Source organism: Theropithecus gelada, chromosome 8, assembly GCF_003255815.1.
Source record: "Theropithecus gelada isolate Dixy chromosome 8, Tgel_1.0, whole genome shotgun sequence".
Taxonomy (NCBI): Eukaryota; Metazoa; Chordata; class Mammalia; order Primates; family Cercopithecidae; genus Theropithecus; species Theropithecus gelada.
The window spans coordinates 88,907,064-88,920,763 of NC_037676.1; the positions used below are offsets into that span (position 1 = coordinate 88,907,064).

A 13,700-nucleotide genomic window follows, 5' to 3' on the forward strand; every position below is an offset into this window, starting at 1 on the left:
AATTGTTTTACTTCTTTTATTTGGGCAGATTTGTGTGATGCCATGTTGATATACTTAAGTTGTCCTGTGGTTAAATATATTCTTAAATTCATTCATCCAATCATTCATCTATTTACTCGGTCATTGAACAAATTTGCCAAGCATTGTGCCAAGTAATGAGTGTGCAATTGTGAGCCAGAAAAGACAAAGTCCCCGTCTTCTCTGAATGTACAATCTTAGACATGTGAGTGTTATAGTATTGAGTGATAAGTGTCACTGGAGAAACAAAAGATACTAAGGGCATCGGAGGAGCTTCTGAACTGAATATGGACCAGAAAGAAATAAGGTAAGGTCACTGAAGAATGATTGAAGTTACCACAGATTTATTTTAGCTCCATGAGGGAAGGACCATGTTTTTCTCAACACACCCAACCCTTAAGTCTCTAAGTCCTATATTTTTACTTTGTAATTAACTTTTAAATCTCTTTTAAAAAAAAAGTCATTCCTAGATTCATATTTATGGTATGTGAAACAGTATGATCATGAAAGGGTATTAGTAGAAGGTAATAATGTAAGTCAGAATTGATAAATTACAGAGATAAAACATTCAGATAAAATTCTGTAGAAAACCGCCGGGCGCGGTGGCTCAAGCCTGTAATCCCAGCACTTTGGGAGGCCGAGACGGGCGGATCACGAGGTCAGGAGATCAAGACCATCCTGGCTAACACGGTGAAACCCCGTCTCTACTAAAAATACAAAAAACTAGCCGGGCGAGGTGGCGGGCGCTTGTAGTCCCAGCTACTCGGGAGGCTGAGGCAGGAGAATGGCGTAAACCCAGGAGGCGGAGCTTGCAGTGAGCTGAGATCTGGCCACTGCACTCCAGCCTGGGCGACAGAGCGAGACTCCGCCTCAAAAAAAAAAAAAAAAAAAAAAAAAAATTCTGTAGAAAACTATTATCATGAAATGAACAAGTCTATTATGTGTGGGATCTCAAATTTAATAAACATGGGATCTTCTTAATTTTCTCCTGATTAAGTTTTATAGAATATATTTCAATGGTTTTTATGGTCTATTTGGTAACATATGCTTATGTCTCTTATCTCCCCCACTTAGTGTATGAATATTAAAAAGGATAAATTTAGGATGGCCTGGTGACAGTTTCATAGGACTAGTCACTTTTCAAAACAAACATGACCTGAAACTCTTTATCACAATATCTGCAAGAGACTAACCTGGCTGGATAGCAGAATTCCCATTTAAATGCCTCTAATGAGATACATATATATATATATATATATATTTTTCCCCCCAGACAGGTGTCACTCTGTGGCCCAGGCTGTAGTGCAGTGGTGCAATCACAGCTCATTGTAGCCTGGAACCCCTGGGCTCAAGTGACCTTCCTGCCTCAGCCTCCTGAGTAGCTGGGACTACAGGTGTGTGCTGCCACACCTGGCTAATTTTTATTTTTATTTTTTGGTAGAGATGAGGTGTCACTATGTTGCCCAGGCTGGTCTCAAACTCTTGGGTTCAAGTGATCCTCCTGCCTTGGCTTCCCAAAGTGCTGGGATTACAAGTGTGAGCCACCACATCTGGCCAATATGTGCAGTCTTGAATAAGACAATTACCATGTCAGAGACTCCTCTCAAAAAGGAAGGCTGAATTACATCAAATGATGGACATTCCAGAACTGTAGCTCAAGTTCAGTAGCAGCCTATTTCTCATTCAGGTGATCTTTACTGAATAAAGACTTTAAAAATTGTTTTACAATATCTAGCACAAAAATAAGCCTAGCAGAATAAATAACTTTGCTTTAGAAATTGCTATTATAGTATATATATATACAGCATTCATACAATTTTACTGTATTAATATGTGTAATCAAAAATACCTTACCTTGTTCTGCCCTGTGAAAGTAGCCTAAGGCCTGTCAAAAACACAAAGAGCCCAAACATAATAAAAAAGATTAAAACAGACAATATTTAAAAAGCATTGTCTCAAAGACCTATTCCTATATTAAAGTAAGGAAGTAAATCATCTTAAAATAATGGTCACTTCTTCAACAGTGAGAGTTAACACCCAAACTGAACGTAACACTTAAATCATCATTAAGATGACAATATATGGACTACTTCTGGTAATAACTTGGTTGCTGTTTAGAACTTGTACCAAACTAACATAATGTGCAGAAAGGAAAGAACATTATCATGTGTAACTCAGCTATTTTGACAGTTCTCTTAAATAATAACTAGTGATTTCTAGTAAAAATGAAATATAATCAAAAGCTGAATTGATTCAGGTTGTACTAGTGAATTTTTAAGAGTCCATTATTATTGAAATTCCTACATACAATGTTATTGTGGGTCTGAAACACTTTTTGTCCTACTTAAGCTACTGTTTTTGTAATGCATTCTCTAATGACATTTGATGTCTTAGAAACATAACTAATTTGATAAAGTAGAGCTGACTATATTTTTTGTCCTTAAAATGATTTTTTTTTTTAAGATAGGGTCTCACTCTGTTGCCCAGGCTGGAATGCTATGGCATGATCACTGTTTACTGCAGTCTTGGCCTCCAAGGCTCAAGATCTTTCTCCCTCAGCTTAGCTGAGTAGCTGGGACTACAGGCACAGGCCACCACACCTGGCTAATTTTTGTATTGTTTTCCAGAGGTTTTGCCACATTGCCCAGGCTGGTCTCAAACTCCTGGGCTCAACTGATCCACCAACCTCAGCCTCCCAAAGTGCTGGAATTACAGGCATGAGCCACTGTGCCCAGCAAATGGGCATTATTTTAACAATGCCATTATAAAATAATGTATTATAAAATAATGCCACCAAAGTGCATTATTTTAATATTTCTCAACTGTGTGTAAAGAATACAACTAAGTATTTTTCTACATCAATTTCTACACTATAGCTTCCCAGAAGAAAGAAAAGTTCCTTGTTACAATGTAAGTAATATAAGTACAGCTTTCTCAATTGCCTGTTTTCTTACTCTGAAAAGCTTGTGATAAGTAAACCCAAAGTTTAACCAGAAATTCCTCTCAAATTTTATTTTTAACAAGAAAAACAAAGGCCTTGAAAATACGACAGAATATGAACCTTTCATATGCTTTTTAAAATCAGAGTTATACTGAGTGTTCTTCCTTTATCAACTCAAGCATGTGCTTTACTTTTCTATTATTGTGTATAATACAGCTAAAACATGCTGGGTAACAGTTGCTGTATTTCTTGTTCTATTTTTGTGACTTCAATATGGTTTAGATTTCAAACAGAAAATGAAGGTAGATTTTAGCCACGAGCCATTTTAAATGACAGTATTCCAGAATTACCAGCCACTCACCTAACGGGGAAAAAGAAAACCGCTCACCAGTCATGAATAATAAGTTTTAAGCCTTGTGATAACATAGTTGAATTGGATCATTAGAAATTGCTCAAGTCCCTCACTGAATCAGAGCTCCACATGTGTGAACACTGTGGAATGGCGCTGTGGTTAATAAATCGGTACTAACTTAACAAAGGACATCATACTACCTTCTCATAGGTGGAACTCGGAGGAGTTGCAAACAGCATTTCAGCAATTCTTCTTTGATACCAAGGCATTTCAGCAAATGTATAGCACCTACAAGGAAATAATACAATTTTATACATTCAAATTGTACCTTCTTTTCGCTTAAAGATAACGAAGCATCTTAATACTATAAAAGGAATCTTGTACTGTATGTTTAAACAACTTGTGCTTTACATGATTATCAGGTAAACCAGAGATTGACATAGTGATCCGTTAGCTGGGATGTGTATTTTGTGATTAAATATAAATAGTAAGCAGTCATACTAATAACAGTAATATAATATACATCTACCATTGAATGCATTGTGCCAGGTACCGGGCTGATTATTCTCTCACTTATTCTTTGTAACAATTATATATGAGATAGGATAATTTCCCCTATTTTTTTATAGAAGAAAAACTCAGAGAAGTTAAACCTTACTCAGGAAAAATGACAAAGCTAAACATCAAATGTATAAATAACAGCAACCGACAACTTAAATCCATTTTTAAAGGGGCAAAGCAAATGATTAACCTCCAAAGATCTTTACAACTTTCAGAAATAAGTAGGAAAGAAAGTGTTGGATCTTTGACTAGGATCTGAAGTCCTTAAGGCAGAAACTGCTATTTCATTTGGGTTTGCTTACTAGCATCTGACTTAGTGACTGCTCCTCAATTATCATTAATCCTCAGTGAGTGAGTGTTAGCTTAATATGTCCTTTATCCTAAAGAATGTATTTCTCTTTTTAAAGAGTTTGACACAGGACAGTTTACACTGGTACCCTTCTTAGATGGCAGTAAATATTTAGCTCTGCAGACCATACTCAAAAGAGTGGCCCATCGATCTCAAAACAGACTGTTAAACCATCAAGTACAGAACACTTTGATAAAGCCTCATACCAGCACAATAATAATCTACAGTGGACATAAGATCACATAAAAATGGACAGATACTGAAAATCAGATTATATCATTCCTCAGATTAATCCAGACTATATCTGACACACTTTGAAGATACAAAGACCCTCTTGGGGCATTCTACTGTTTTACTATAGTTACATTAATCTAATTTCATTTAGCATGGTAAGTAAGAACAGTCTTTTCAGTCTGTACATGTTTCTAAATGACCAGAATAACAATGTTTAACAGGGTCATAATCAAATTTAGTATGTTCTAACAATACATATACGAGTGCTAGTTAATGGATTTAGCCCTCTAAACTCTGTCAGATAATATTTTAAAATATTTAATATCTTTTATATATGCAAAAGATATTTATACATACTACAAAATAATATCACACTAAATACTACTGAAATATTGAAATAAATTTTCTCACCAAATACCCATAAGGTGAATTGAAGTCGCATCTTTAGGGTTCAGTTCAATTGCTTTCTAACAAGAAATGAGAAAAACAAATTGTATTTATTTACTAAACACCAATAGGTGCTTTACTGTGTTTGCTGAAGAAGCCATGATTTTTGTAAAAAAAAAAAAAATTGTGTGTTTCAATTCTCCCATTATAATATTAATAATTAATAATCCTGATTCTTTGATTAAATTCACTTCAAAACACTATTAATGACTTGTACTAAGGTTACTATTTTGTAAGGTTCAGACATTTATAGTGTCTATCAAGATGAGAAAAAACATGAAATACATAAATGAATTGATTTTGCAAATTAATAATCTATAGCTCTTAATGTTTCTTCCAGATTAAAGGAAAAATGAATAAGGAAGTACTTTCTTGGCAAACTGTAGATGAATACTGAATAAAAGTCATTATTTCCTAAAGAAGAACTAAAAGTGCATTGTAGTTTTTTAGAAAAAATCTAGTTTTAGAAAGTCTCTTCTATGTAGATTTTAGAAAGTCTTTTCTATTTTTAGAAAGTCTCTTCTTGTATGCAGATTTTGTTCAACTTCCCCATCTGTACTTACCAAAGGAAAAATAAACAGTTTATAGAATAATTATGTGCAATGTAAAATGTTGAATCTCCCTAATTTCTATTTACTATGTGAATTAGTGTGAAGCATAAACTACAGAATACCTTTAAAGAAACTGTTCCTCCTTTTATCCATTATTTTGTTGAAAACCACTAAAGAAATCTTACAGATTAATGTTGATCATAATAAAAGGACTGTTTTTGAAAAAATTAAGATTTCCTAGTTTATGCTTTTCTATAAACCCGCATTTTTGCTTTCAGTTTAGTAATGTGTGAGGTACACATTTTCAAATATTTGTAATGGTTAAGAGCATGGTCTCTGAAGCCAGACTGACAGGATTCAAGTCACAGCTTAATGACCCTGAACTGGCTGCAACATCTACATTGTTACCACGACTGAGTTTTTTCTCTTTTATAGAAAAGTCATATACTCACTTAACTCATAAGGTTGTGGTAAAAAATAAAAATATTTTAACATGTTTATATGCAACTTATACTCTAAGCAACCTTTCCCAATTGGAATTCCACTAAAAATTAAGCCCTTCAAAAAACTGTGTAAGTAAGTATTTTTTCCATTTCCTAAGAATGATACAGAGATACTGTAGTCCCATTCTAGATGCATAGGAAGGAAGTCAATTCATCACAATGGATGCCTGGGGGGATCAGGGTTTAATTTTCCTTTTTTTTGCCTTTGCCAAAATAAGGTCTTATTTTGAAAGTTACTTGAAAAACACTGAGGAAAGAAGGAGAAGACCCAACGGATATAAGTTTCCAAATTTGTATTCTTGACAGCCCCACCAATGGTCTGTCTCTGTCAAGCCCAGAAGGTGCTGATTTCTTTGGTAATTCCTATTTTTTAGCTTCCTGGAGAAGAGATCTTTTCCCATAAGCCATCTTCTTTTTTTTTTTTTTTTTTTTTTGTAGAGTAGGGCTTTATTTCCAGGAAACTGTGTGTTAGTTGGAGCAGTATTTTTTTAAAAACCATCAAGGTAGATCTAGTATGTTCAACAAAGTGGGACGGCTCGGCCAGACACGAAGTGGAAAGATTCTCTAGTATTTGCTTGTCATCCTGCTGCAAGCAGAAATCCACATGTGGAAATGGCATCCAGGAGTACAGTCCTATACGAAGTTGTTCTGTCTTTGCATCGTAAATGCGAATCATTGGTCCTCCTGCTAAAACTCATGCGGCGTGCAGCTGCTCCTCCGACCTCGATCTTGAAAGGAGGCTCTGTAGGCCGGGCACAGTGGCTTACACCTGTATCCCAGCACTTTGGGAGGCTGAGGCAGGCAGATCACTTGAGGTCAGGAGTTTGAGAACCAGCCTGGCCAACATGGTGAAACCCTGCTTCTACTAAAAATACAAAAATTAGCTGGGCATCGCAGCAGGCGCCTGTAATCCCAGCTACTCGGGAGGCTGAGGCAGGACAATCACTTGAACTCTGGAAGTGGAGGCTGCAGTAAGCCAACATCACACCACTGCACTCCAGCCTGGCCAACAGAGGAGACTCTATCCCAAGCAAAAAATAAAAGAAAGGAGGCTCTGTAAATCTCTGCAGTCTCAAGTTGACAGCAATGCCATATATTATTAGAAAGTGGTATTCATTTTCTTCCCGGTCATTTAATTCCGTCACACATAATCATAATACCACTAAGTGAATGTCATCTTCTTTCCTGTCAGATACTAAGAAGTTAATGAATGAGTTTTTGTGACAACTGCCTCCCACATCACTGAAGCCTCCCACGAGGTATACTTCCAGCCTTCCACATTGAGCGTGGTTGGAAAAGGATTTTATGGACTTCATGATCAAGGGGACCTCAGCTTTGGTGTCAGTTCCATCACAATGTGTCAAGCAGGTGGCCCCGTTACCTGTGTGCCACATGACCACAATGTGACAAGTAGTGGCATTATCAGAACCCAGAATGGAGATGGAGCCATCCTTTGGGGAGGTCACTGCGAGCTCTCTTTGCTGAACATACAGAAGGCCCTAGGGTCCCACTTGTTGAACAGACTGACCGCTGAGACGTCTGGCTCTTTCCTCCAGAGGCAGGTGGGCTCGGACGAGGTCCCTGGCGAACTGCAGCAGCCACACTCGCCGCCCCTCAACAAGCAGTGGCATTGCGGAGGCAGCTGCCCAGGCCAGGGTTTAATTTTCTTATGGAAAGCATTGAGAGGGGGTACTTTCAAGCAAACTCTTTCATAATCAATCTTTCCTGCCATTGGTCTTTCAAAAAGAATCCAAAGATGGTAATTCCTTGCCACTTTGGATATATAATGGAATTTGAAATGTAAGTAGTATAAATGATCCTTTTAATATGTAAATACTAAATACTGCCATTTAAAATATATTTAAACATGTACATTTGAAAGCTTATATAAAACACTTTTTTTTATAATCTATGACCTTCACTGTTTTGTTAAAAAAAGAGAAAAGCATACATTTGTATATTTTCTACAGTTCTTCATTATTCACTTTGGAAGTTACGTCATGTATTTCTATATCCTGAGACACAGAGAAATTAAGTGATCTATCTAATGCCAGAGAAAAGTACTGTATTTCCCTAAATCTAAAATATCAAAAATGACACACCATTAGTTTATGTGCCACTAAGAAAGAAAATATCACTGCCAACTACAACGTAAGGTTCCAGTGATTACATCATGTAATCTCATTTCAAGGATTTTAAACTGTGAAACAGGTAAAGTGTTACATTATAAAATGTCAGTTATTAGGTATATATTACTATCCATACCTGAACAAGAAAAGCTAGTTCTCTTGACTCCTAGTCATTCTTTTTCACTAGTTGTTATATAAACTAGGAATTGACACTAAACCATAAAATTCTGAAAAACTATTTAAATAGCAAATTCAGCACTATTCCTATGTATGTTTCCATCACTTTTCCTTCCTATAATCTCAAAAGAGCAATAAATATGCTGGTTTTTTGTGGGTTTTTTTTTTTTTTTTTTGAGACAATGAAGTTCATACACGTTAAGAAATATACGGACTCCTATGCAATCCTTAGCACCTAACAGCTAACTATAAACCTTAGGGGAAAATATTTTTAATAAAACACGCATACAATACACACACAGATATCAATCTTAAATAGAATTATTACTACAAGGAGTGGTGTGTCAATTGTGTTAAAGACTGCTACACTGGACCACACTTTCCATATTCAGGAATTTGTGTCACTGGTCCCCTCCCACAGAAACTGGGCTTGCCCTTGTGACTTGTTTAGATTAATAGGATATTACCAAGTATGATGCAAGCAGACGCTTGCTAAAAGTTTGCACACTGGATCTTTTCCCATGGAACACTCATTCTTGGAAGCCAACTACCATGCTATAATGAAGGCTGAGCTAGACAACTAAGTGATAAAAAAAAACAAGTGAGGAGAAACTCTCATAGGTGATAGGCCATCTTGGACACTGTAGTCTCAGCTGAGGGCCCAGGTGAATGCAGCTGTCTAAATGACCTCAGCTATACTAAGTGATGTGGAAGTGCCACTGAGCTCAGTTAACCCACAGAATTGCAAGAAATAACAAACTTGGCTGGGTGCAGTGGCTCACACCTACAATACCAGCACTCTGAAAGGCCGAGGCAGGTGGATCACCTGAGGTCAGGAGTTCGAGACCAGCCTGGCCAAAATGGTGAAACCCTGCCTCTACTAAAAACACAAAAATTAGCCAGATGTGGTAGTGTCCTCTTGTAATCCCAGCTACTCAGGAGGCTGAGGCAGGAGAATTGCTTGAACCCAGGAGGCGGAGGTTGTAGTGAGTCGAGATAGCGCCACTGCACTCCAGCCTGGATGACAAGAGCAAAACTACGTCTCAAAAAAAAAAAAAAAAAGAAATAACAAACTGTCATGGCTCTACTCCACTGTTATCATAGGTGGTTTGAAATACAGCAATAGATAATGAAAACAAAAACCTATTCAGAAAAATTTGACTTTTAAAATTCATGAATTTGAATAATTCATCAGTACCTCAAAATGCTCCTTGATAATATACGCATTTGCAATTTTAGCCTTGATGCCTTCATAATCTCCAACATCACTAAGGCAGATTGCATACCACTGAAAATTAAAGAAAAGTGTAAGAACAGTAATATTCTTAATATTCCATTCAATACAAGGTAAACTTGTATAATATTTATTCTTCAAGTCATTCTCATCCAACAAAAAGTCATCGAGCATAAAAACTGTATTAAATGTAATGGAATACATAAAGAAAAGTGGACATGGCCCTCTAGAAACTCAGGAATAGGGTTGGGCGCAGTGGCTCACGCCTGTAACAGTACTTTGGGAGGCTGAGGTGAGTGGATCACCTGAGGTCAGGGGTTTGAAACCCTGGCCAACATGGTGAAACCTCATCTCTACTAAAAATACAAAACTTAGCTGGGCATGGTAGCATGCACCTGTAATCCCAGCTACTTGGGAGGCTGAGGCAGAAGAATCACTTGAACCCGGGAGATGGAGGCTGCAGTGAGCCAAGATCACACCCCTGTACTCCAGCCTGGGCAACAGAGAGAGACTATGTCTAAAAACAAACAAAACAAAACAACACAACCTCAGGGATAGGACATGTTTATAGAGAACTATAATACAAGGTAGAAAGTGGTGAATTTTCCAAGAAAGTTACCAACACAATGAGATAATGGTTCATGTTTATGGTCTGAGTATCAATTTAGAAGAATATGTAATTGAATGTTTTATTTTCTCATTCTCTTTTCTAGGAGTTCCATCTCCTCCCATATTGCATTGTTATAGTAAGAACAGCCACATTGTCAACTGTGACCTTATCTCCACAGCCACAGTTGGACAGCAGACCCAAACTGAGACAACCTGAGTTTCTTTCCCAAGAAATGAATCTAAAATGGCCATGCTTCAAAAACCCAGGTGCTGTGGAAAGTCACAAGACTTAGGATAAGGAGAAAAAAAACGTCTGCAATGAAAAAGATTTTCCGGTAACAGCAGAGTAGAGAAACAATTAACGAAGCCTCGGAGCAATCAAGCCAATTTTTTCCCAAGGTCCAACTTTACCCTGCCTTTGGGTTCTATGAAGTCCAACAATCCAGAAGGCTAATGATGACCTCGTCTCCCTGTACAATTTACTGAAAAACGTCGTCGTGAACCAACAAGAAATCCTGAGTTACATGTGAAAGTCATTCTAGGTCTCAGTTGTCTAGCTGTTATATTCCTACCTCTAAATAAAACAAATATAACATGAGGAAAATGAGACAATATTTGTGAAGCGCTTATACTAGTAAGAATATAGATATAGGTAATTCATGAAATTACTAAACTTCTGTTTAAAAATAAGCATTCACAAAAGTAATTTATCAAATACACATGAAGTTAGACCAAATGTCTATGAAAACAAAGACTTCTTTTTGAAAAACATAAAAATAACTATCTTCCCTACTTCTTTAAAATAGAGAAATTATCCTTAAGAGATAAGATTGAGTAAAAAGAAAAAACCTTAAAATAGAGAAATTGTTCTTCCAATGTAAATTAGGGATAATAGAAAAATATAGAAAATGTACCTCTCAGTACATGGTAATAGCTTAGTTAAGCAACTCACCTTATGAGCTGCAAAATGTGATTCATTTTTCTGCAGTGCTCTTTTTGCATACTCTAGGGCTTCATACACCAATAGCTTCTTCTCCTCTTCTGAGGTTCTGCTAAGCTGAGCAACATCACGTGATGCCCGTGCCAAACGCCACAGTAACTCTGCATCTTCACTAATTTGAAATAAAATATAAAACAACCATTTTAGCTCACATTTAAAAATTGTTAAGGGTTACATTACTAATGAATACATTATGGTCTTTCAGCTTAGGAAGCTAGCAACATGGTATCAAAAGCCATTATTAATAATGCTAAATTTGTTATTTTCGTTAATACAAAACCTTTATTTGCTAAAATTTCCTATAAAAATGTCTAATATTCATAAATATTAACTTACCTCTAGTATCTAAAACACTGACTTCTTTCAAAAATATCTCTGTATTCAAATTCTCTAAACATTTGCCCTACAAAACTCAACATATTAACTTGAGGCTTGGCCTCACTGGCACTGTGTTTCAAATAGCTCACTCGGTAGTTCATACAGTACCATAAAATACGTAAATTTTATAGACAGGGTCATGTTCTAAAAATACAAAACTGCTGAATCCCTAGTCTCAAATATAGCACCTGACACACAATAGTTTTTGACAATTATTTGCTAATGAATGAATGCTTGAATATAATGTAATCTCAAAATATAATCCTATGTTTGAATACTATGCCATGATGTATGGGTTACTTCAAGTAAGAGCATTGGATTCTTTGAAGAACTGCCATTTCCATATAGTGATATAAGAAATGGTTAATAAATTATTAACCATCACAACTGACAGAAATAATTGTAAAAATTAAATTCTGGTCAGGCACAGTGGCTCACGCCTGTAATCCCAGCACTTTGGGAAGCCGAGGCAGGTATATCACCTGAGGTCGGGAGTTCAAAACCAGCGTGACCAACATGGAGAAACCCCGTCTCCACTAAAAATACAAAATTAGCCGGTCGTGGTGGTGCATGCCTGTAATCCCAGCTACTTGGGAGGCTGAGGCAGGAGAATCACTTGAACCCGGGAGGTAGAGGTTGCAGTGAGCCAAGATTGCGCCATTGCACTCCAGCTTGGACAACAAGATCGAAACTCCATCTCAAAAAAAATAAAATAGGCCGGGCGCGGTGGCTCAAGCCTGTAATCCCAGCACTTTGGGAGGCCGAGACGGGTGGATCACGAGGTCAGGAGATCGAGACCATCCTGGCTAACACGGTGAAACCCCATCTCTACTAAAAATTACAAAAAAAAAAAAACTAGCCGGGCGAGGTGGCGGGTGCCTGTAGTCCCAGCTACTCGGGAGGCTGAGCCAGGAGAATGGCATGAACCCGGGAGGCGGAGCTTGCAGTGAGCTGAGATCCGGCCACTGCACTCCAGCCTGGGTGACAGAGCAAGACTCCGTCTCAAAAAAAAAAAAAAATAAAATAAAATAAAATAAAATAAAATAAAATAAATAAATTCCTTTTTATTAAATGTTTGCCTTTAATCCTAACTTTATATTTTTTTAACAAAAAATAAAAATTTGAAACTAAAGGTTCCTTAAGATAGTTATTATTCAATGAATATGGAGTAACTACCTTACAGCTTATTTTTCAAGCTATCAATGACATGACAATAAAATGACAAACCAGCCACCTTAAATTACTGAGGGGAGAATGGAGAAGAAAAGATCAATCCTATAGATATCTAGAAAGTAAATTTGGTGGATCCTGGGGAGAAAATTGGTTTTGAAAATCTCAAAAAGGTAGATGAAAAGGACTCAATATTTTTAGTTTAGGAGATGCGTAAATTAGTTATCTAGAAATGCTATTTAGCCATATGATTTACTTTATAGGCTGAGTCTTTCTCTCACTCCACACTCCTCCCAAAAATGAGTACACACTGATATTCTACACTAAACATACAATCTAATACTAAAAATAGAAAAAGGGGGTATTTTTGATTTCTCTGACTATCCTTCTAAAGTAATACACGGTTACCATTCAATGGTGGCATACAACATCCTAAATCTCAGTGAATTCATTTAATCTATACCAATAAATAATTACTTTAAAAGGAATGAGAAATATACAATATGGCTAGAATGGATAAACATATATTCAGTAACTATGCTGTACGATCTAAAGCAAAATGGAAAAATCAACATTCCACTAGAGTAAGTAGTAACACCTTTTCTAAATCAATGAGATACATGCAGCATTTAACGTAAGAAATAAATAGTATATTATAAATTAAACTCTAAGAAATATTTTGAAGTAAAAACTACAATAATCAATTTTTAAAACCTCAAGCACTAAGGGTCATTTTAATTGTTAAATAAAAATTTTGAGGAAACCACAAGCCTAGGCCTATCCTACATTGCTTACCTTTCCTTGTATTGGGTTAGCAACTGATAAAGTTTTTCTGTTTCTCCGCTTTCATACAGGTAGTCTGCTTGTTCAAGTATTTCTTCAACTTCAAAGATTATAAAGGAAAAAAGACACAATAAAATATGTCTTCCCAAGTCAGATGACAATAATTCAAAGAAACATAAACACTTTTATATATAAGCAAATGAAATTAGATACAGAAATGACCTATAGTGAAAGAGCAGAAATTATGAAGAACCTAGATGGAAA

The 13,700-nt window shown here is 36.4% G+C and overlaps 1 protein-coding gene and 1 pseudogene across 7 annotated transcripts in view; both read right to left on the bottom strand.

Moving 5' to 3' along the window:
* Nucleotides 1–13,700, bottom strand: part of RMDN1 (regulator of microtubule dynamics 1) — a 42,010-nt gene that overhangs the window by 3,408 nt on the left and 24,902 nt on the right. For 3 of the 6 annotated variants that reach the window (XM_025393684.1, XM_025393680.1, XM_025393678.1), the window contains exons 3-8: nt 13,449–13,536; nt 11,058–11,217; nt 9,461–9,550; nt 4,867–4,922; nt 3,512–3,599; nt 1,873–1,903 (exon numbers count right to left, since the gene is read on the bottom strand). In XM_025393684.1, the coding sequence (XP_025249469.1) occupies nt 1,873–1,903; nt 3,512–3,599; nt 4,867–4,922; nt 9,461–9,550; nt 11,058–11,217; nt 13,449–13,536 (513 nt within the window). Of the gene's footprint in view, nt 1–1,872; nt 1,904–3,350; nt 3,600–4,866; nt 4,923–9,460; nt 9,551–11,057; nt 11,218–13,448; nt 13,537–13,700 lie in introns of those variants that run through there. The other 3 variants (XM_025393682.1, XM_025393681.1, XM_025393683.1) reach the window with 2 other exon arrangements.
* Nucleotides 6,327–7,602, bottom strand: LOC112629887 (annotated as a pseudogene). The gene is made up of 2 exons (XR_003120765.1): nt 7,025–7,602; nt 6,327–6,725 (listed from the first exon to the last, which is right to left on the bottom strand). The product of XR_003120765.1 is annotated as a protein N-terminal asparagine amidohydrolase-like (transcript).